This window comes from Oreochromis niloticus, linkage group LG18 (assembly GCF_001858045.2).
Source record: "Oreochromis niloticus isolate F11D_XX linkage group LG18, O_niloticus_UMD_NMBU, whole genome shotgun sequence".
NCBI classification, from domain to species: domain Eukaryota; kingdom Metazoa; phylum Chordata; class Actinopteri; order Cichliformes; family Cichlidae; genus Oreochromis; species Oreochromis niloticus.
In genome coordinates, this window is record NC_031982.2 from 30,202,110 (window position 1) to 30,223,919 (window position 21,810).

Genomic DNA, 21,810 nt, shown 5'->3' on the forward strand with positions numbered 1-21,810 from the left:
AGTTTTCATTTCAAGCACATCTTGATGTTTTCATTTAAAATCCACTGTGACTGTGTACACAGGAAAAACTACAAAATGATGTTTTGTTTGTTTGTTTTTGTAAACACTGTGGACCGATCTGCATTTGTTATTGCTAAATTTAAATATTTGTTACTATTTAATGATCATAATCTCATTTGAACATGGTTTGATTTAGTGGAGTCAGTTGTTCCCATGCATCATTCTGTAAGTGTGAGAATGAACTAAGATTAGAAAATGTCAAAATATAAAGTGTCATTTATTTTTATTATTTTCTGGGTCAGACCTTTTACTGCATGCTGTAATCAACTGAATGGCTCTTGGTCGCTCTGTAAGAATATTTCTTTAGTGCCTCCCTTCACAGATGTGTCTGTATCAGGATGGGTCTAAACAACATGGTGTAAATGCAGTTGCTGGTGAGCCTCATTTCCTGTAGGAGGTGAACAAGAGCAGAGATCTGTTTCCCTTCAGAGCACAGAGGTTGTTTCTGTTCAGAGGAAGTGAAACTGTCTGACAGTCACTGAGAGACGGTGAAACGGCACAGCACATGAATCAAATGGACCAAACAAAATTCTGCTGTTCAGTCTGTTTGGATCTACTGAAGGATCCGGTGACTATTCCCTGTGGACACAGCTACTGCATGAACTGTATTAAAAGCTTCTGGGATGAAGAGGAAAAGAAGAAAATCTACAGCTGCCCTCAGTGCAGACAGACTTTCACAGCGAGGCCTGTCCTGGTGAAAAACACCATGTTAGCAGATTTAGTGGAGGAGCTGAAGAAGACTGGACTCCAAGCTGCTCCTGCTGATCACTGCTATGCTGGACCTGAAGATGTGGCCTGTGATGTCTGCACTGGAAGAAAAATGAAAGCCTTCAAGTCCTGTTTATTCTGTCTGGCATCTTACTGTGAGAAACACCTTCAGCCTCATTATGATGTAGCTCCATTAAAGAAACACAAGCTGGTGGAGCCCTCCAAGAAGCTCCAGGAGAAGATCTGCTCTCGTCATGATGAGGTGATGAAGATGTTCTGCCGTACTGATCAGCAGAGTATCTGTTATCTCTGCTCTGTGGATGAACATAAAGGCCACGACACAGTCTCAGCTGCAGCAGAAAGGACTGAGAGGCAGAGAGAGCTGGAGGTGAGTCGACAAAACATCCAGCAGAGAATCCAGGACAGAGAGAAAGATGTGAAGCTGCTTCAACAGGAGGTGGAGGCCATCAATCAGTCTGCTGATCAAACAGTGGAGCACAGTGAGAAGATCTTCACTGAGCTGATCCATCTCATCCAGAAAAGAAGCTCTGATGTGAAGCAGCAGATCAGATCCCAGCAGGAAACTGAAGTGAGTCGAGTCAAAGAGCTTGAGGAGAAGCTGGAGCAGGAGATCACTGAGCTGAAGAGGAAAGATGCTGAGCTGAAGCAGCTCTCACACACAGAGGATCACATCCAGTTTCTACACAACTACCCCTCACTGTCAGCACTCAGTGAGTCTACAGACTCATCCAGCATCAATATCCGTCCTCTGAGCTACTTTGAGGATGTGACAGCAGCTGTGTCAGAGGTCAGAGATAAACTACAGGACATTCTGAGAGAGGAATGGACAAACATCTCACTGACAGTCACTGAAGTGGATGTTTTACTGTCAGATCCACCAGAGCCAAAGACCAGAGCTGGATTCTTAAAATATTCATGTGAAATCACACTGGATCCAAACACAGCAAAGACAATATTGTTATTATCAGAGGGGAACAGAAAAGTAACAGTAATGAAACAACAACAGTCTTATTCTGATCACCCAGACAGATTCACTAACAGGTGTCAGGTCCTGAGCAGAGAGAGTCTGACTAGACGTTGTTACTGGGAGGTGGAGCGGAAACGGAGAGGAGTTGATGTAGCAGTCGCATACAAGAATATCAGCAGAGCAGGGAGTGGGAGTGAATGTGTTTTTGGATGTAATGACAAATCTTGGGCATTAGAGTGTAACAATAACAGTTACACATTTTGGTACAACAACATCCAAACTCCTGTCTCAGGTCCTCGTTCCTCCAGAGTAGGAGTGTACCTGGATCACAGAGCAGGTATTTTGTCCTTCTACAGCGTCTCTGAAACCATGACTCTCCTCCACAGAGTCCAGACCACATTCACTCAGCCGCTCTATGCTGGACTTTGGTTTCATAATTATGGAGACACTGCTGAGTTGATTAAACTGAAATAGTCTGAAGTCTTTCATATTGTGGGTTTAAATCTGTATTTTAGTTTCATTTTATTTTCTCTCCATCATTTCTGCACAGAGATCAGCTGTCAGTCAAACATTATGGGTGGTACCTCCACATCTTCTAGTTGTTCTCTTGATGTTTCTGAGTTTTTAAAGGAGATCTTTCCTGTGACTGTTTATGGAGGCTATCACTGCTCATCATCATTTTGATTTACTAAAATATTTCTCCACATGAAAATGTAAACTTCTCTATCCTCTAAATGTTTCTGGAATATTTGTATTGGAAAAATGTTGACATTTCTCTTTATGAGTATGGCAGACCATGTGTGTGTGTTTGTTAGCCAAACTGAGTTTTGTCTATTGGATTATTATCCTGCCTTTTGTAGGTGAGTGCAGAATTCAAGAGGATTACGACACTCCATTTGCAGTCCAAGTTCTTCTCCCAGCTGGATAGTTATTCGGCAAACCTTATGAAGATATATGCCAAGAAGGGTGGAGTACAAGGGAGAAAAATTAAGACCATCATGATCACCCAGGTATGACAAGATATATTTTTACAAGCTCAACTAAAGAAAGTTTGGATAATGTGTAAAGTGTAAATAAAACCAGAATGCAGTGAATTTGCATTTCAAAACCACATTTTACTTACAAATGAACATAGAAATTTAGTGAGTTAGAAAATGTGTAAATGTTTTTGTACTTGATTCTAATTTGCTGCTGAGTCATTTTTACTCTGCTTGAACTGCAGCTTCTAGAACACAGTTTAGAAAACTAATCAGTTAAATTTGTAGTTAACCTAAAATATCTGTTTAGTGAAATTGATTTCACTTTGATCTACAGACAAACTAGCGTGATTTTCATGTCTCCTTTATCAGGCTGTGGGATGGTAAGCTTTAGTGTTTAAGTGAGTCCAGTTTAAATTTTCAGACTCTAATGTGTCGATGTTACCTTACAAATAAACAACAGCACTTTAAGCAACTTCACTGAAAAGCAATTTAGTGGAACTACAATGTTTATTTTACTGCTCTGTTTATTAAAACATCAGATTCCACATTTGCTGCAACATTCATCTGGCTTCATAGGACAGGCCTCTGTTGCTCGACTTTTGGGAGAAGAATGTTGTCTCATTCTTGTCTGATACACGATTCTAGCTGCTCTACAGAGGCCTATACTAGGAAATGGCTTCAACAGCGAGTTTGATCTCCCCCCCCCCCCCCCATAGATTTCCGTCTTTTGTCGTATTTTCCACTTATCACGTGCCAAATGTTATCAGGTGGTGAAATGTCTGGAGAGCTGGCAGGCCAGTTCATCAAATTCAAGATGAGCTAATATTTTTCTTAAAAATGATCACATTCCCATGTTAAAAATTTAATATATTCATTTGTAAGTGACATATAGTTTTGAGACCAAGAAAACATTGCATTCTGATTTTATGTACACATCATCTAAACTTTCTTGAAATGGGGGTATGGCATGATTAAATTAATACACAAAGTAAAAAATAATATTAAAATGACAGATTTGTCTAAAATGCATAAAGACTATTTGAAAAGATTAAGACTGTAAAACAATAGCGATAAGAGGGTGCGGAGCCTGGCGATGACCCTCAGGATGTTATGATTGTTCTAGAGTGGGTGGAAGTAATGGGTGAGTTGGGCAATGTAGCTTTTGCAGTGGCAATGTTGCTTGGTCTGGTCTACTCACTGAACCTGAGCTACCCTCTGGAACTCAGGTACACCTTTGAGGTCCTGCAGAAGATTCTTATGGAATTAGATGCACACGAACTATCAAACAGCACACAAAGTACAGGTTCTCAAAACACTATTTTCTCGTTGAGAAATGTTGCCATTACAACAGCTACACCATGTATCTGGACCATGAACCTAAAATAGAATAGAATAGAAATAGAATAGAAAACTTTATTTGTCAATTTCTTCAAATGTACTTGCCATACAAAGGAATTGAAATTACGTTTCACACTGTCCCATGCGTAGACATTGACAACAATAAAGTGCAGATGCACAACAAAAGCAGCCCTAACAATAAGGTAATATTAAATAGGTAACAGGATAGACAAGACCTAACATGTAATAAAATAAATAAAATAAAGTGTTCCAACAGTGTTCCCTGGAAAGTAGTATACTAGTCTACTTGAGGTAGGTTGTGGTTGGTAGGGGTTTTTGTTTTAATGCAGCATAAGACTATAGCAGCAGTAATAGTAATATAAATAATATAAATAGTGCTAAAAGAAATACTAAAAATATATAGCAGCAGGTGTGTGCAATTGCAATGCAGAGGTAGTTGTTTCCAGTCAGGAATGTTTTCCAGTTCTTGGTTCAGAGAGTGTTTCCTTGTTGGAGAGTGTGCATGGATGGGAGGTGGGGGGTAGAGTCCAGTCTGTCTTCCTATACTTCTGCCAATCTGGTGATTCTGCTGGCTGGGAGCCGGGAGGGAAGAGAGTTCAGCAGTCTCACAGCCTGGTGGATGAAGCTGTTGGTGAGCCTGGTAGTGCGGGAGCGGAGACTTCTGTATCTCTTTCCAGAGGGCAGGAGGCTGAACAGACAGTGCGCGGGGTAGGTTGCATCATTGACAATTGTGATGGCTTTGCGGGTGAGGCGAGTGGTGTAAATGTCTTGCAGGGAGGGGAGTGGTACACCAACTATCCTCTCAGCTGTTCTCACAATGCGTTGTAGAGCTTTCCTGTTATAGTCAGTGCAGCTACCGCCCCACACAGTGATGCAACTGGAGAGGATACTTTCAATAGTTCCTCTGTAGAATGTGGTCAGGATGGGTGGTGGAGCACTAATATACACTAAAATAATTGCAGATAGATGATGCCATGCATTTTTCATTCCTTTTGAGAAAACACAAAAAATGGTGCTCTTTGTTTTTTGAAAGTGCATCTGTTGACCTTCAAAGTAGTTGTATTGGTCATCAGAAAATCACCTGATTCAGGCATTCATTGTTTGTTTTAACAGGTTAACTTTCTGCTTTGTCCACTACTTTTTTTCTGTTATGTAACTTGCACTTGCATTTCATGTATTCTTTATATGTTATGTGAAATTTGCTATAAATCCAATAAATAGGAGAAAACAAAAAGATGTGTATGACAAATTTTTATTTACCTTTTAGATGTAATAGTGAAATGTGTGCTAACTAGACTCTAGACTTTGTTACATGCTCCAAAAAAATTACTCATTAATTGAACCTAAAATAATCATGGAAAGAATTTCCATGTGATTAAATTGCTTTCTATTAGCATTAAAGACTTGTGTTGGAATAACTTAATTTGTATGAGTTGGTTCAACTCAATTAACTTAAGCTGGGACCAAATTTAGTAAATCAGTTGGAGTAAACCTACTGAATTGAGTTTGAACAAAACTCTTTAAGCTGATCAACACTATTAAAATATATTGGATCAAAATGCAGTAAATACGTTGATTCATCAATCATTAATTAAGTTGGTCAAACTTGAGTGCATTAAGTTGGAGTAACAGAATTGCATAATGCTAAAATAAAGCAATTTAATCACGTGGAAATTCTTTCCATGATTTTTTTATGTTCATTTAAAGAGTTATTTTTTTGAGTGCATTCTCTGTAAGATTAACGTCAACTATTGAACGGCGTATATTTTAAAGTAAAGGCTTTAAAACCAAGTTAGTACAAACATCGCTAATGTCATAACTTTGCCGACATGTGGCCAACAGTAATGTTTTAATGTTCTTTGTTATTAAACATTCGCACATAAATAAGTAACATAATATTCAGTACTTACTTTTAAAAGTTTACTCTTCGGCCGCCCCTCTTCCGCTGTTTTTTTTTCCGGCAAAATTGTCCACACCCACCGCCGCGCTATGCATTCTGGGATATGTTGGGCCACGAAGTCTACACCGCCACATCCTTAAAATTCAGTGAAATGAAGGACGCATTTGAGGGCCGCATTTCGAGCAGCCTTTGAATTGGGACAGCCTTCGTCGCGTCGCTGTGACGTAATTGGCCTTAAAATGCGGCCTTTAAGGCTGCAGACCCTGAATTGGGATACAGCCATGGACTGGGAAAAGTTCAGACAGGGTTAATCCCGGAAGTTGTTCAAGTGTATGGAACTTACCCAGGTCTGACAGCAGAGAAGTTGACTTTGTTCATTGCATATGTCATAAATTGTTCAGATCAAGTAAAGCATAAGACAGAGAAAATCACAATAATAGTGAAAGGGGCAGAGAAGTTTTTCGGGATTAAAGATATATCTTGGGAGAACATTAATAAAAGACTTGGGGGGGAAGGGAGAGCGGAAGGATCAGGGGAGAGGACAATTTGATTATTTTACAGTGGAATGCTAGAAGTTTGATTGCAAACGGTCAAGAGTTTAAAGGATTTATTGAAAAATGCAAAGAGAAACCAGATATGATCTGTGTACAGAAGTCATGGCTGAAGCCTAATTTGGATTTTGTTATCAAAGGATATAATGGGGTTTGGAGGGATAGGTCGGAGGGTAGTGTAGGAGGTTGTGTGACATTTGTGAAACGAGAGGTTCAATATAGAGTGGTAGCTATTGGTAAACAGAGTATATAGTATTGGAAATTTGGGGAGGAATTGGGAGCATTAGAGTGGTAAATTTTTACAATCCAGGTGGCAAGCTAATAGAAGTGGAGGAACTGGATCAACACGTTCTCACTCCCAACTCGTCAAATGTGTGACGCATGGTCAGGCTCCCTCTGCTTCACTTATCGACGCGCAGAGTACCCCCCTCGCGTCGAGAATTGACGTGCAGGGTCCTCTCATTGAATACTATAGAGCTCCCTAAACGTTGTTTACTGATGACAAGAGATTGCCGTGGAAGAGCCTGTTGTCCGTATATTTATATATTTCCGAAATCACATTGTAGTGACGTGTACTGAACACAATATATTATATAATGTAAACAACTACCTGAGAAACAGCAGATACAGCAGCTAAATTAATTATAGGCTATTACTTTTGTATCGTTTATTGCATTTATGGAGGGAGAGGTGTATGCTGGGTAATGGCACAGCTAGCGACTGGGTGACTTTATTCACCCGCTTCGGCTGTTATCAGTCCATACAATGGGCGTTAGCAGACATCAGTCCCATAGATATGGGCCATCTCCACCTGCTAGATTGTTCAGAAGGTTGTTATCATCCATCCAGATGGAGGATCACTAACAGGAGCATGGAAGACTCCAGAATCCACTCTGCTGGAATCCGGTGGATACAGCAGTGTTTACAGGTAAGACCATTTAAACGGACAGCATTTATAGAATGACTATTAAAAGTCAGCGAGTGTCAATAATGTTAATGTGGTTATGTTAGTAATACACCGAATGCTAATATAACAGCTTTAAGATGCATTTGTAGATATTATTACGTGTTTTACCGTCTTTATGCTGCTAGCTTAAAGTTACGGTGTAAACGTTAGTTTATATTGTAGTAAAGCTGTTACTGTTTAAACGATGTTAGCACAGAAATATTAGCTTCTGTCATGACTGATGAAGTTACTAGTTAATAAAGTTTCCAGTAAAGTGATTAATCGCAGCCACAGATTAACAGTAAATATCCCGATTAGCTTCAATGCATCTGTAATAAATGTGTGCACGTTTCAGTGCTTCGTTTAAACTGTATGATACTTATACTGACCCAGGGTCAGTGTAAAATACAATCCTATCCTGCATGACAAACCTCAGGATGCAGGATTTTATTACTCTTTCCTGCTGGCACACCTGTCACACCTGAGAGTCAGCTAGAAACTTACAGTGACGTGGACATCATGCAAAGACTGCCAGACTCTGTAATACTGTAAATGATCAGTGACTCAGGTTAACACTAAACTTTAAACAGTACCTCTGTGTCTCTGTGTGTGCTGAACATCTGGAATCAGGATTTCATTCAGGCTGCATTGACTGTGGGACTTTTCTCTGTTAAAAACAGGTTGAAGACGCTCAGAAACATTTGAAGTTTAAAATTTAGCATTATGGCTGCTCGTGGTGTGTAAAGCTTCTACTCAGCTGTATTTCTGTTACTAATTTATGTTTGTTGTTGCTTAACACAGATTTCAGAAGAGCAAATATGAGCACTGTTGCTTAATCCTTAATAGTTTAAAGCAGGACTGGATTGGAAATTTAAAAAAAATCCAGATTCTTCTTCCACAGAAGTTTCATTTGTCAGTGTGGGACTGCTGAGTCACCTGAAGAACTCATTTCATTCTCCATGATGTTCATTTACAGAAATGTTTCACAGGAACTGATTCCTCCCAAAGGGTGAACTAGTGTGTTTCCATAATGATATGTTTTTCATATCTCATTATGAATGTACTTCTTAAATGAAGGCAAGTGTTTGTCCTTTTTTGTTCCTCAGGTACAGTACGTGATATTAAGGGCAGGCGGTCATCAATGGGGGAAGAAAAGAAGCAGACGTACTTCCAAGAGGGAGCTGCAGTGAGGACACAGCCTGTCACTGAGGTCAGAGGTCAGAATCTGAAACAGCCCAGGTTTATATTCTAGGGGTTATAAAAAATTCTAAATGTATTTATAAAGAAACCTTTAAATAATATTTTAAATAATAATCATAATTATGATTATTATTAGAAATATCAAACATTTAAGTGGATTTTCTGTCACATGTATTGTGTTAGCCCTGCGATAAACTGGCAGCCTGTCCTGTCTTTGTCCTGTATCAGCTGGGATAGGCTTCATCCTCCCGTGACCTTGAATTGGATACATTGTATTCCAATTATGTAATCTCATCATTTACAAACTCAAGGTATCCAATCAAAATGTAAGCATTAATGGTAAAAATGGGAAAGCAGAAATAAGTGTGACATGAATGTAAATGTGTTAGCTGACATAGAGGACAGCTACATGTAGTCTGAAAAACCTTTGTTGTCAAATTTGCAGGTCTATCACGAGACATTCTTACATAGAAGAGACTGTTAAAGTCTCTAACTCAGTGAAGCATTATTGGTCCAGTCTGTTTGGATAAATATAGTAAGCTGATGTATGTGCATTTATTGACACATTTTCTTAAGTGCTTATCCAGTTCAGGATCACAGTGGAGCTGCAGCTGGATATGTTCAGTAAAGAAACCTTACAAAAGTTAACATAAACCTGCATCTCTGTACGTTGTTGTCCACAGGATGAGAAAATCGAACTGGAAGACTGTGGAACATGTTAATAAATGTTTGTGTGTTTATGCCTGTGTCTTTCACAGGAGGCGCTGAAAGGTTTCCCTAATAGTTCCTGGTGAATCAAAGCAGAACCATAAAGGTTGCTGGACTGCATGATGGCCTTACCCCTGAGCAGTCATCCTGTTAAAGGAGGAACCAGTTAGAAGCTGTTTTCAAAGTAGCTGAGCAGATTTCATCTCAAGTAAGCGATTAACTGTTTGTTCATTTGTTCTGCCACTTAAAGAACATTTAAGGACGTCTTTTGAGTGTTTAGTTGAATTAATTCTACTGGCTCTCATGGTCATTTGTGATTATGGACATATTTTTCATGTACATCAACCATTTAGTAAATTCTATCTATTTAGTAATATCTGTTAGCTATAAAATATAATATAAATATAAAAATATCTAAATATCTCCTGCCCTTTATATTTTAATGATGTAAGACCAGACGTCTGTTATCGTGTTACATTAGCATTCCTCACATATGAATGAGATGCTGTACAGTACAATCCTACTGACACATGAGAGGGATAACGACGGCTATTCAACATCGTTGCACAACACATTCGAGCTGCATGTTGCAGACAAAGTGACTAAATCATCTTTTTGTGGTTTATTGTCTTCAAACCAGCAGACAAAGCCGATGGCAGAAGATGTTTGGAGAAGAACTTCAGGCCGTGGACTGAAAAGGTATTTTTTTCTTGTTATCAAAAGACATTTGGAGTGACGGCTTCTACAACTGTGCTGATGTAAAGCTTACAGTCTAAGAAATCACAGTGTTGATATTCAGCACAAAGAGAAAAGCTCACTTGTTTGAATTTATTTACAATCATAGTTTGTATACATTCTGACTGTAAACAGCTTTTACAGCTTTGATATTGTTTGACACTCGATATCAGGTGATGGGATTTAATTTAAAGGTTTCTATGTCCCAATGAGCCATTTACACTGACCAGTGTTTCACTTTAACTGTAACACATTCATTATTTAGATCCAACATTTCTAAGAGAAATAACTGAATGTAAAAAATGGCAGCCCTCAGGCCAGGTTTATAGAGATATATGCATGCATTATGAAAGTTATGTATCCCAGATCATTTTTAGTCATCTAGTCCTGGCAGACCCACCCCTTCCTCCCAAGTTAACTGCAACCCAAAAGAACTAGTGGGGCTATTTACACACTCACAACCAGTGTGGGGTAAAAAGAGCCACTAAAAACCTGTCAGCCTGCGCAGCTGTGCTAAAAGCTATAAGAGTTAGAAGCTCTGCTTATGGTGAAACTTTCTAAGCCTAACAGAGGACAGGTACTCCTGCCCAAATAACATGATATAACCCCACATACAGTCCAGCCATAAAATGAACCAAGTCATTTGGTTAAAGACAGCATGGGAGCAAATGCATGTAACCAGCCTGCACCAACCTGACATTTCTTCCTCCTGAATTAAATGAATGAATGGATGAAAGTTAAATGACTACAAACCTAAAGCCACTAGTTCCCACACTGGAGTTCCCTAACACTGTGTTAACTGTACTGAGCTTGTATCAACAGTTGCAGCAGGCTAAGCTACCTGAGAGACTGCATTGAACGATTGTTTCTATCTGAATGGTTTCAGCTCAGATGTTCTGCTTTTTCCTTTCAGTAGATCAAAGCAGCTCGTGCTCCTTCTGCTTCCATTTTGATGGCAAGAAGAAGAAGAAGAATGCTTCAGCGAAGTGGCGTTCATGGTCTCAGTGGACAGTCATGGTCACACACTGCATGTGGTTTTAAAAGCAACATGTCTGTTCACCACAACAATGGAGATGTGTAATATTAGTGCAGCTACAGTTTGTTCTTGAACATCAGTTTTGTTTTCTACTTTGACCACTTAGACCAAAAAAAGTGTTGTTTTCAGATTCTTTCTTATAAATTTGTAAAGCACCTGTTCATTTTTTATTACAATTAGTTTCACATAAATGTTAGTGTTTCCTTTATGATCTTTTAATGCTTACACTAGACTGTACACGTCTACATTAGAGACATTTCTGTTACCTATGTATGAGACTGGGCTGCTTGACTACAATTTGGAAATGGATGCAAAATCACACAGATCATGCTATTGTTTGTTTTTTAATATGATGGACTGAACACAGGAGGTATCTGACTAAGCAAAGATTAGTCCGATCCCATTTCTACCTGTCTCTACTGTTTCAACATTTCACTGAAGTTTGCTCAACTGTAACTGTCAGGATATATATTTATTCCAGCTCTCATAGGGCAAAGAAATGACTCAGACTTGTCAAATGTTCTTTGATTTGATACACAATATGAAGTTCACAATTTTCTTACAAATAAAACTATAATGACAAACATGAACAGCTGTGGTTATTTCTGAGACATGAGTTTTTTTTAATGTGTTCATATTTAGACATTTGTATGCTGAAACTGTAATGGTGAACCTGAGGTGATGGTCAGCAGAAGGCAAATATATATAAATATAAAACAATATTGAAGTAATGTCTTTACCCTGTGCAGCGTGTGGACGCTGTGCACACAATCACCTTATTCACTGTAGTAAACGTGCACCGCTAGCTCACGTGACTGTCTCCATGGTTACATCGTATATTATTAGCTATGTAAACAGCTTCCAAAGATACCGCCATAGCTCTCTGCAGCTGTAACACTTTCACACTTTACAAATCATTTCACGTTTTTGATAGTTATGGATAAAGAATGTGTTTTAAAGACATGCTAGGCTGTTGTTATGGTGGTTGCTGTGGACTAGGGTGGACCGCGTCCGATTCCTGTTATTAGCTGTCCGCCGTAGGAAGGCTGCGTTCCGTTTAGAAGTAGCGCCAGTCTGCCGTAACTCGAACTCAAACCCCGTTTTGTTCTTTAATTAAAGGGCTTTTATAGCCGTTCATGACACGCACACACACACATAAAGCACTTTGCCTCACCATGAGAATGCAACTTTACTAAAACCTTTAAAGTATCTGAGATAGGATAGAAAAATGAAGCAACCACAGATTTAATGATGAAGACTCTGGGTTCTGTAGTTCACGTTTTACAGTCCTGAATGACTCACTGCACATCCATATAATTTATTGAAGAGGAGTTTAGAATGCACTTTAGATTTAGACTGTTGCTGTTTAGTTTTTTACATTGTTACCATGTCATGAATAAGGTTCACCTGCTGGGGGTTTGATGGATCAGCTGGACAATACAGTCAAAGACAGACTTCACCCATCATATGCAAGAATCCTAGTTGGATTTTTGTTTTCACTCATATTTTAGAACCAAATATTGAAAACAATTCTGACAGACTGGATACCTGGTCAGGGTGTACATTACCTTGTACTCAAGCATCCCAGGACAGAGCCCTGCCCCACCATGAGCCTGGGTGGATACGTGGTTATAATATAAAATGACTGATACTGAATATGAATATTTCATGAAAATCAAATTATAATATGAATTCCTAGGTGTTTGTTATATCCAGCAAGAGATTGATTACATATGTCTGAATTGTTAACCCTAACCCTAGCTCAACAGACCACAATGCCCTGGACTGTCAGTATTATTACATGCTGTGAACATAAGTAGCTTTGATCACAGTTTATGTTGTAAAAGGAATATTAAAAAAAGATCAACATTGTGATATTATTTCTTCCAAACTGACCAGAAACATGCTTGTCAGACTCTCACAGCACAGGATCAGACTCACTGTGCATGACGGCTCAGGCCAATAATGTTTGTTAGATTGTCAGTTGTTTAGTGCTTCTGTACAGTTAGGGTCACCATCTCTATTTCAGTATAATTAATATGCAGAAAACACTAAAAGTTGATTGTCTTCCAATATTCTAGCATAATTAAAAAACTTTGACTTTGTAAGTACATATTGTTACAGTCCTAATGCCAGTATGATTCTTCATAACGCCTGCTTTGAAATACTGAACTTTAAAATTTACCTGATGAAAGATAATTTACAGTGGCAGTCTGTCAGGATAATTCTGACTATAAGATCACTGTATTAATCTGAATCCTTCTGAAATGTGCTGTGAATGAATGCTGATGCAACTCACTGGGAAAGCTGTTAATAAAATGAATCTGTGACACATGCAACACATTCACAGAGGAAGAGGACACAAAGGGAGGACACGCAGAGGCTGTGTTAAAGTCAGAAATCCAAATCTTTAGTCAAAAACAGGCAGCGGTTACAAGACAAGCAGTCCATTAAACAGTCTACAGGGTCAAACATACAGAGAATTCAAACAGCAGTAAAAAAATAACTGGACACTGAAAAACTTAAAGCAATGTGTGACGCAATAAAAGGAAGCAGCGCAGTATATTCACTGAATTATCACCAATTACAAAAGAGAAAAACGACGATTTCTAAGGATTATTTGCTTAATTGCGGGTAGAGTGTGGCTGGTAAAGATGGAAACATACAGAATGTAAACTGTGTGAGTTTGGTGAACTTTGTTAGTAACAAATGAGGTAAAAAACAAAACAAAACAAAACAGACAAAACACAGAAAGAGGCTCTCAGTATTCATTAATAATTAGAAAGCATCTAAACATTCTGGTCGTGGATTTTTACAGACTTAGTTCCGCTCGCTGTCATCATTATAATCATCATGATCAATGGCGAGGTCCTGAGGTGGGCGGGGCTGTCTCTGGTGATGTCACCATGAAGGAACAGCGTCTGGCACGTGTTGATGAAACATCCCAGTACACTGGTGTAGTTTCCTCTCCAGCTGTTTGACATTTGACACTTCAACATTAAGGGGAAGAAGAAGAAACAGTGTTAGGTCAGGTGACCACATGGTTTCTAAAATAACTGACAGGAATTAACCAGGCCATTAGAAATGGATGGCATGTGTATAGAGTTACTGTAGTTAGGTAACTCTACTTACCAAAAGCAGAAGCACACAGATGGCAGATCAGATGCTGAATGTTGCAGGAACATGCTCATGTGTGGTGATCATTCAGTGCTGCTCCGGCAGGTTAGACAGTCTAATAGTGATATCCTGCCCATCTGAGAGTTTGAAAACACACATGCAAAGATTTAATTGCATTACAGTCAAAGTGGGATGTTCATTTTTGTCCTTTAAAAATGTTTGTGTATTTGAAAGCACTAACATTTTATGATGACTCGGATCGTCTCTCTCTAAGAGTGTCTCCTTTAAAGGGGAGACAAGTGTATCCACTGATCCACGTCACTTTACCTGGATGATGACTCCTCTCTCCCTCACTCAGAAACTGGAGATTTACCTACATCATTACAAAAACATCAAAAACTTCTCCCTTTGATTCCATTCCTCCATTCCTGCTGAACATCAGGCAACAAATATCTCAATAAATCACAGTAAAATGTAAAGCACATATTTTCTCTGCTTTGTCTAACCTCTGCAGAGCCTCTGTCAAGAAAAACAAATCTGTAAGCATAAAACAAATATACATTTCATAACACTGCACTGGACAAACCTCGGTCAGTTGATTTCCTCTGTGCAGTGCAGACGAGCATCAGTCAGTAAGTCAAGGTGGTGAGATGGACTCGTGTCCTTGGTGACTCTGCTAGTTCTTCTGAGGAAACACCACCGTCTCTCCACACCATCACCATCTGTGAGCATAGATCAGTAGCATAGATCAGAATATATATATATATATATATATATATATTTCATTTAACAATTGCAACTGAAAGAAATTAAATATTGAACAAAAATATATTGTCACATTCTGCATTCTCAAATACAAATTTCACAAAGTAAATTTTTAATTAACAGAAAAAATATGAATTACAAAAAAAAATTGTATATTATTAAAATATTATGCAACTGTGACCAAAGTCAGAATCATCATTACAGTACTGTGGACTTACTGCTTGTGTAATAGTGATAAACTTCAGGGGAGATCATGATGACAGAAAACTGTAAACAACACTCTGAAGTCAAGCTGCTTTTCTTGTTTCTGTGACCTCAGCACGCTGACAGACTTGAAGTTGCTAAAGATTTTAAAAAGTGATAATTACAGGGAAGAAACTTCTCTTTTTCATCGCTTTAATCAAACATTTGATGCCTCAGCTGTCTCAGTCCTATAGCATTCTGCAACTACAACTAACCTGAGGAGGCTTGGATTTGGCTGCAGGTGCCCCTGTACATCCTTCTCAGCAGCACACATGTGGGTACCATTTAATCCCACTTCTTCCTGAGCTTTGCTTCATCATAAGACTAAATGTGGCATCCCGTGTCACAGTCTTATCATCATCCAATTGGAGAAGAAACATTTACAGGCCTCCTGGTTTTGTTTTCTGATCCTGCAAAAAGACTGAGGACAACAAAGCCCAGAGAACATGAGATACACAACATCCAACATTCAGACTCAACAGCCTCCATAAATGAAGAGCACCAGGTTGGTCCAGTTATACTAGATATGAGCATGCTTCACATTACTGTGTATGAATAATAATCAAGAGACACACTTTGAAGATGCAGAGCATGATGTCCCATCATCAGACTGCAAACAAATATCCACCAGGCTTCTTTGTTGGCAGAGGTGATGATTCTCCCATCAGGGATCAGTAGAGTGTATTAACCTGTGGTATAAGCAGCAGTCACTGAAATATTACTGTTTCAGATAAGAAATCTAGCACATAAAAGCCAGGGTGGGAGGGATCTCTGCAAACTGACTTATCTCTGCAAGTGTGAGGCTGTTCCTCCAGCCTCAACAAAAATCTGACTCTCCAGTCACAGACAAACAAAAAACTCCAGCTGGGAGATAGAAAACGCTGTCTTGGTCTTGCTGGATGTTGCTGGTCAGAGTCCACACATTAGCAGAGTGCTTCTTGGTCCCACTGACCCATGTGGACAGCGACTGTGGAGAACTGTTCAGGAAAATGGAAAAGAGAATTAAAATGACAAAAAGCCAAATTTCCACAAAGACTCTCTTAGAATCAGCAATCAGAAAATCATTGGTTCATATTACAATTAAATATGACCAGGCTCCTTAAATGTAAGCAGTTAAGATCTGATTTGATTTACATCCTTCACACAGCACATGTGTCCAGGCTGTCAGGTAAACATAGAATTAATCTCAGGTAGCATGACTCAGAGTAGAGATTCAGTAAGAAAGATTGCCAGCTCTAATATTATTACCACACCAACAGCTCAGATTTCTAGAAGTATTTAAACAAATGTCAGTCTATCCATTCATTTTCTTCTGAATATTCAATTCAGGTTCACAGTGGGAGGGTGGGGGGTATCATGGAATTTTGTAAATAAAGTCTGCAACACAGAAAGAGCTGTGATCAAGCTATTTACTACTGCGCGCAGGAGAGCCAACACACATCAAACATCACAGTTCACAGTCATGTCAGCTCTGCCACAGAAGTCGTGCTCCCACTCCTTTATGCATTCCAAGAAAGAGGGAGGAAGTTACAAACTGATCATACCACACTTCACGCGTCTCGCTATGAAACCTAACGGATCAGTGGTTAAGCTGTTTTGTGCCCTTGGCCTTATCAGCACCTGTAAAGGGAGTTGTTTTCTCAAACTGCTGACGTTGAAGTAAGTTCATCTAGTTTTAGAAACTTTCACTGAACAGTCTATAAGAGTGTCACAACTAAGCATATGCATAAGCACTTAAATACTTTAAATTAGAATAATAGAAAATTTCTATTACAGGAGCAAGAGCCTGTCCCAGTAGTCATAGGTAGAGCACACCTGGACAGGTCACCAGTCTGTCAGAGGACTAACAGAGAGACAGACATCAGAGTAACAAATCGATTTAAAATTAATGTAAGCTTGCTGCAGCTGTATGTATGAACATGTGTTCCTGTGCTCACAGTCCACCTCTCAGGAACCTGCAGTTCATTTTAAGTCTACTTTAAACAGACCTCACAAAAGGCTGATGTGGCTGGATCAGTAGTCTGATTTAAGTACGATGCCTTTGGCCAGGGATTAATCTGGTACATCGCTTCACTGCAGTCTTACATATTATCCCCACACCTGAATAAAAAATATTGATATTTACAAATAACAAATTCAGCTGATGCAGCCTGACTCAATCTGATTCCAGATGTTCAGCACACACAGAGACACAGAGGTACTGTTTAAAGTTTAGTGTTAACCTGAGTCACTGATCATTTACAGTATTACAGAGTCTGCCAGTCTTTGCATGATGTCCACGTCACTGTAAGTTTCTAGCTGACTCTCAGGTGTGACAGGTGTGCCAGCAGGAAAGAGTAATAAAATCCTGCATCCTGAGGTTTGTCATGCAGGATTAAAGGAGCCAGGCTTTGTTCACACAGCTAGGATTGTATTTTACACTGACCCTGGGTCAGTATAAGTATCATACAGTTTAAACGAAGCACTGAAACGTGCACATATTTATTACAGATGCATTGAAGCTAATCGGGATATTTACTGTTAATCTGTGGCTGCGATTAATCACTTTACTGGAAACTTTATTAACTAGTAACTTCATCAGTCATGACAGAAGCTAATATTTCTGTGCTAACATCGTTTAAACAGTAACAGCTTTACTACAATATAAACTAACGTTTACACCGTAACTTTAAGCTAGCAGCATAAAGACGGTAAAACACGTAATAATATCTACAAATGCATCTTAAAGCTGTTATATTAGCATTCGGTGTATTACTAACATAACCACATTAACATTATTGACACTCGCTGACTTTTAATAGTCATTCTATAAATGCTGTCCGTTTAAATGGTCTTACCTGTAACACTGCTGTATCCACCGGATTCCAGCCAGAGTGGATTCTGGAGTCTTCCCACGCTCCTGTTAGTGATCCTCCATCTGGATGGATGATAACAACCTTCTGAACAATCTAGCTGGTGGAGATGGCCCATATCTATGGGACTGATTTCTGCTAATAACGCCCATTGTATGGACTGATAACAGCCGAAGCGGGTGAATAAAGTCACCGTGTCGCTAGCTGTGCCATTACCCAGCATACACCTCTCCCTCCATAAATGCAATAAACGATACAAAAGTAATAGCCTATAATTAATTTAGCTGCTGTATCTGCTGTTTCTCAGGTAGTTGTTTACATTATATAATATATTGTGTTCAGTACACGTCACTACAATGTGATTTCGGAAATGTATAAATATACGGACAACAGGCTCTTCCACGGCAATCTCTTGTCATCAGTAAACAACGTTTAGGGAGCTCTATAGTATTCAATGAGAGGACCCTGCACGTCAATTCTCGACGCGAGGGGGGAACCCTGCGCGTCGATAAGTGAAGCAGAGGGAGCCTGACCATGCGTCACACATTTGACGAGTTGGGAGTGAGAACGTGTTGTTGGTGGTGGTGACGTGTATGGCTGCCAGCGGGAGAGCTGCAGCGGTTGAATGTACTGTTACAGCAACCGTGTGATTATTGTAAGAATAAATGATGCTGCGAAGCATGAAGATCCCATCGGGTCTGCCGTGGTGATCTGTTTTCTTTTCTTTTTTTTAAATCTCAAGTGCACGCAAACCAGTAAACAAATTTAAAAAAATGCTGTTGATAAACTATAATACAAACATTACAATTAAAATTCTCAAAAACCAAAACAATTAGTTAAAATATAATTAATATGTAAACAACTTAACAACCCCCAAGTGTCTAAGTCACGTGACGTGTCAGCGCAACACCGAAACATAAGATTTGGGGAGAGGGAGCAAAGTGTGCCTGCTCTTCGCTGACACAGCAGCGGCGAGTCCAGCGACCTGGCTGTTTCGTTTTTCGTTTTTTCTTGTTTACAAAGCACATCATTGTAAACAAGCAGAACTCAAACTAAAGAATCGATCTCACCAGGCTAGTATCGATCCGATACTGATGCCGATTTGGGATTGATACTGTCGATATTTGGATCGATCCGCCCACCACTACTAGATATCACCATAGATCACATTACTGTGTATGAATAATAACCAAGAAACAAACTCTGAGATGCTGAGCATGTGGTCCCATCATCAGACTGTAACCTCTGGGAGTGTGAGGCTGTTCCTCCAGCCTCAACAAAAATCTGACTCTCCAGTCACAGACAAACAGAAAACTCCAGCAGGGTGATGGAAAACGCTGAGTGGGTGGATGCTGGAGTCCACACATTAGCAGAGTGCTTCTTGTTCCCACTGAACCATGTGGACAGTGACTGTGGAGAGCTGCCCTGGCAAACTGAAAAAGGGAAATAAAATTTAAAAAGCCAAACTGGATTTCCATGAAGGCCATCATTGGTTCAACGTGTCTGTGAAGGTTCTCAGTCATCCAGGTCATCGTAGTCTAAGGAGCTTGGAAAGAAAAGCGTCTGGACTTCTTTAAGTTGCTTGAAGACTGTTCACCTCTCATCCGAGAAGCTTCTTCACTTCTAGGGTCAAATGGTGGATCCTCTACCTAATCACATGAGCCAAGGTGTGAAAACAGGTGTAAGTTTTCACCGCCTCTGTTCAAAGATGGTCGCTCACAGTGGACATGAATGGCCTCTTTTACTCCTCTTTCAAACCTTCTGTCTTCTCTGTCCAAAATTCAGTTCTTTTGAAAACCATACATCTTTCCACAGGTCTCAGCTTCATCAGACATCACCTGAGAGCTGGATGAGGCGAGCACAAACAGCAGCCTATCTGATGAAAATTACTTCTTTGGATCCATGGGGTCAGGAAAGCCAGAAGCAGGGGAGCTGGAGAGGTACCTATCATGGAGTTATGGATCTATTGCATAGTTTTCCTCACATCCAGAAGCTGTCCATCAAAATCAATACAGCTCTTCCTGCATCTGGAGCTTGTGACGCTTTGTCAGGCAGGACTCCTGTTCACTGCTAAACAGTTACAGCTTCACAGCAAGAACCTTGAGAGCAAACTGCTGCTGAAGCTTAACCATCATTATACTGAGTGAAGAAATGGCACATTTTTGCTAAATATGCAGAAATACATGCACACCCATATAGTTTATTGTAAAGTAAAGTGCTTTGTATGTACAGATGTTGAAGCCTCATTCAAATGTTTTCTCTAAAGCTGCGGTGCCATTTGGAGTAAAAGTGAATATAAAGCATACAGCATATCCTGTTACTGGAAATGATCTCAACTGTTTATATATTTATATTATTTACTGTAGTTATTGGTTTAAAAAGCTTTATGTTGTGAAAAACTGAAATCTGGAAAATAGAAATGTTGTGCCTTAATTTGTTAATGTTTTTATATATATTCTACTTGAAAATACTAAAATTTGTATATTTATTTGTTTTTGTTTGTCTGATAGCATTTATTTAAAAAATAAATCGGACATTACAACCAGTTACTCATACTTGACTAATTTGTTGGACAACTACTTTTCACTTTTACTTGAGTAATAATATTTTAAAGTAATGTTACTTTTACTTGAGTACAATTTTTGGATACTCGACCCACCACCTCTCATTACACAGTGAGTTCTATTAAAGTTAAACTATTAAAGTTTATATGGACCAGACTTGTTACTGAATGCTGTAGTGAAACATATAAAAATGAGCATTAGAGCCACATTAAGAAAAAACAAAGTATTGATCATATTGAATATGTCACAAGGCCGAACGTAAAATGAGACCAAGATGCAGACACGATGCAAAGCACTTTCTTGAAATCCAGGAGACTGCAAACTTTGTAGTAGTGACCAGCGTCCAGAGAGAGAGGTGACTGAGGAGTTTCCAGTGAACTGAGAGTTAAACCCTCTACAAAATGCCTTGTTTAGAAGAGTTAGTGAAACAAATTGTTTAGCCATCTTTGTCATGGTCCCAGTGTCTGCTCAGCTGACCTTGTGTGGCTACATGTGTTTCGTTTTTCTCTCTCTTCCTCCTCTCACTCACTATTGCCCTGCCTGGGCGGAGCTCATTGCGAGCTCCTGCCCCTCCCCCTCACACCTGCAGTTCATCACCTTGTCTGCTCTCACTACTTAAGACAGTGGCTGGGAGCACCTCGTCGCTGGACTATTGTGTAACGCTCGTCAGTGTAGCTCTGGCCTTAACAAAAGTTTTGAGTTCTCTTCGTGTTTTTCTTTGTGTTAATTATCCTGTTGTTGTGTATAGATCATTCGCGCCCTGTCTGGAACCCTGGTTACTGGAATCTGTACGTGAGTGCGGCGATCAGGTGTGGTGTGTGTGTGAGGAAGAAGACTCTCATGTGAAGTGAGCTGATTGTGTGAAGCTGTGTGAGAGAAGACTCTGTTTCCCAGATTCTCCCCTGGACCCCTGGAAACCCTGGACCCTTTTGCCCCCTCACCTGTATATAGTGCACTAGGAGTGTGTAAATACTGTGTAATAGGAACTGTTCATTGTGATTTCCGTCTGCGCCTGAGTCCATCCTGCTGTGTCCTGACAGTCTTATCCTGTCTTGTGATACAAAATACATCCTTTTATTCCACAAGGATGTAGCCATG

The 21,810-nt window shown here is 39.5% G+C and overlaps 1 protein-coding gene and 2 long non-coding RNA genes across 10 annotated transcripts; 2 read left to right on the top strand and 1 right to left on the bottom strand.

Moving 5' to 3' along the window:
- The first annotated feature begins 351 nt into the window (after positions 1–351).
- Positions 352–2,513, top strand: LOC106097803 (tripartite motif-containing protein 16). Its single transcript, XM_019347676.2, has one exon. It carries the CDS (start codon positions 566–568, stop codon positions 2,228–2,230), a length of 1,665 nt encoding a protein of 554 aa, XP_019203221.1. The 5' UTR covers positions 352–565; the 3' UTR covers positions 2,231–2,513.
- Positions 2,514–8,237: 5,724 nt separating this feature from the next.
- Positions 8,238–11,296, top strand: LOC109195535 (uncharacterized). Of its 5 annotated transcripts, XR_003215065.1 has the most exons (5): positions 8,238–8,501; positions 8,599–8,709; positions 9,451–9,608; positions 10,041–10,099; positions 11,049–11,296. It is a non-coding gene; the product is annotated as an uncharacterized LOC109195535 (long non-coding RNA). The 5 variants fall into 5 exon arrangements; XR_003215067.1 differs by lacking the exon at positions 8,238–8,501 and having other exon boundaries at positions 8,564–8,709; positions 11,052–11,296; XR_003215066.1 differs by lacking the exon at positions 8,238–8,501 and having other exon boundaries at positions 8,565–8,702.
- Positions 11,297–13,554: 2,258 nt separating this feature from the next.
- Positions 13,555–15,991, bottom strand: LOC109195533 (uncharacterized). Of its 4 annotated transcripts, none has more exons than XR_003215061.1 (7): positions 15,872–15,991; positions 15,512–15,717; positions 15,272–15,394; positions 14,875–15,010; positions 14,530–14,649; positions 14,304–14,425; positions 13,555–14,161 (listed from the first exon to the last, which is right to left on the bottom strand). It is a non-coding gene; the product is annotated as an uncharacterized LOC109195533 (long non-coding RNA). The 4 variants fall into 4 exon arrangements; XR_003215060.1 differs by having other exon boundaries at positions 14,530–14,661; XR_002057119.2 differs by lacking the exon at positions 15,272–15,394 and having other exon boundaries at positions 14,530–14,661.
- Positions 15,992–21,810: the final 5,819 nt, after the last annotated feature.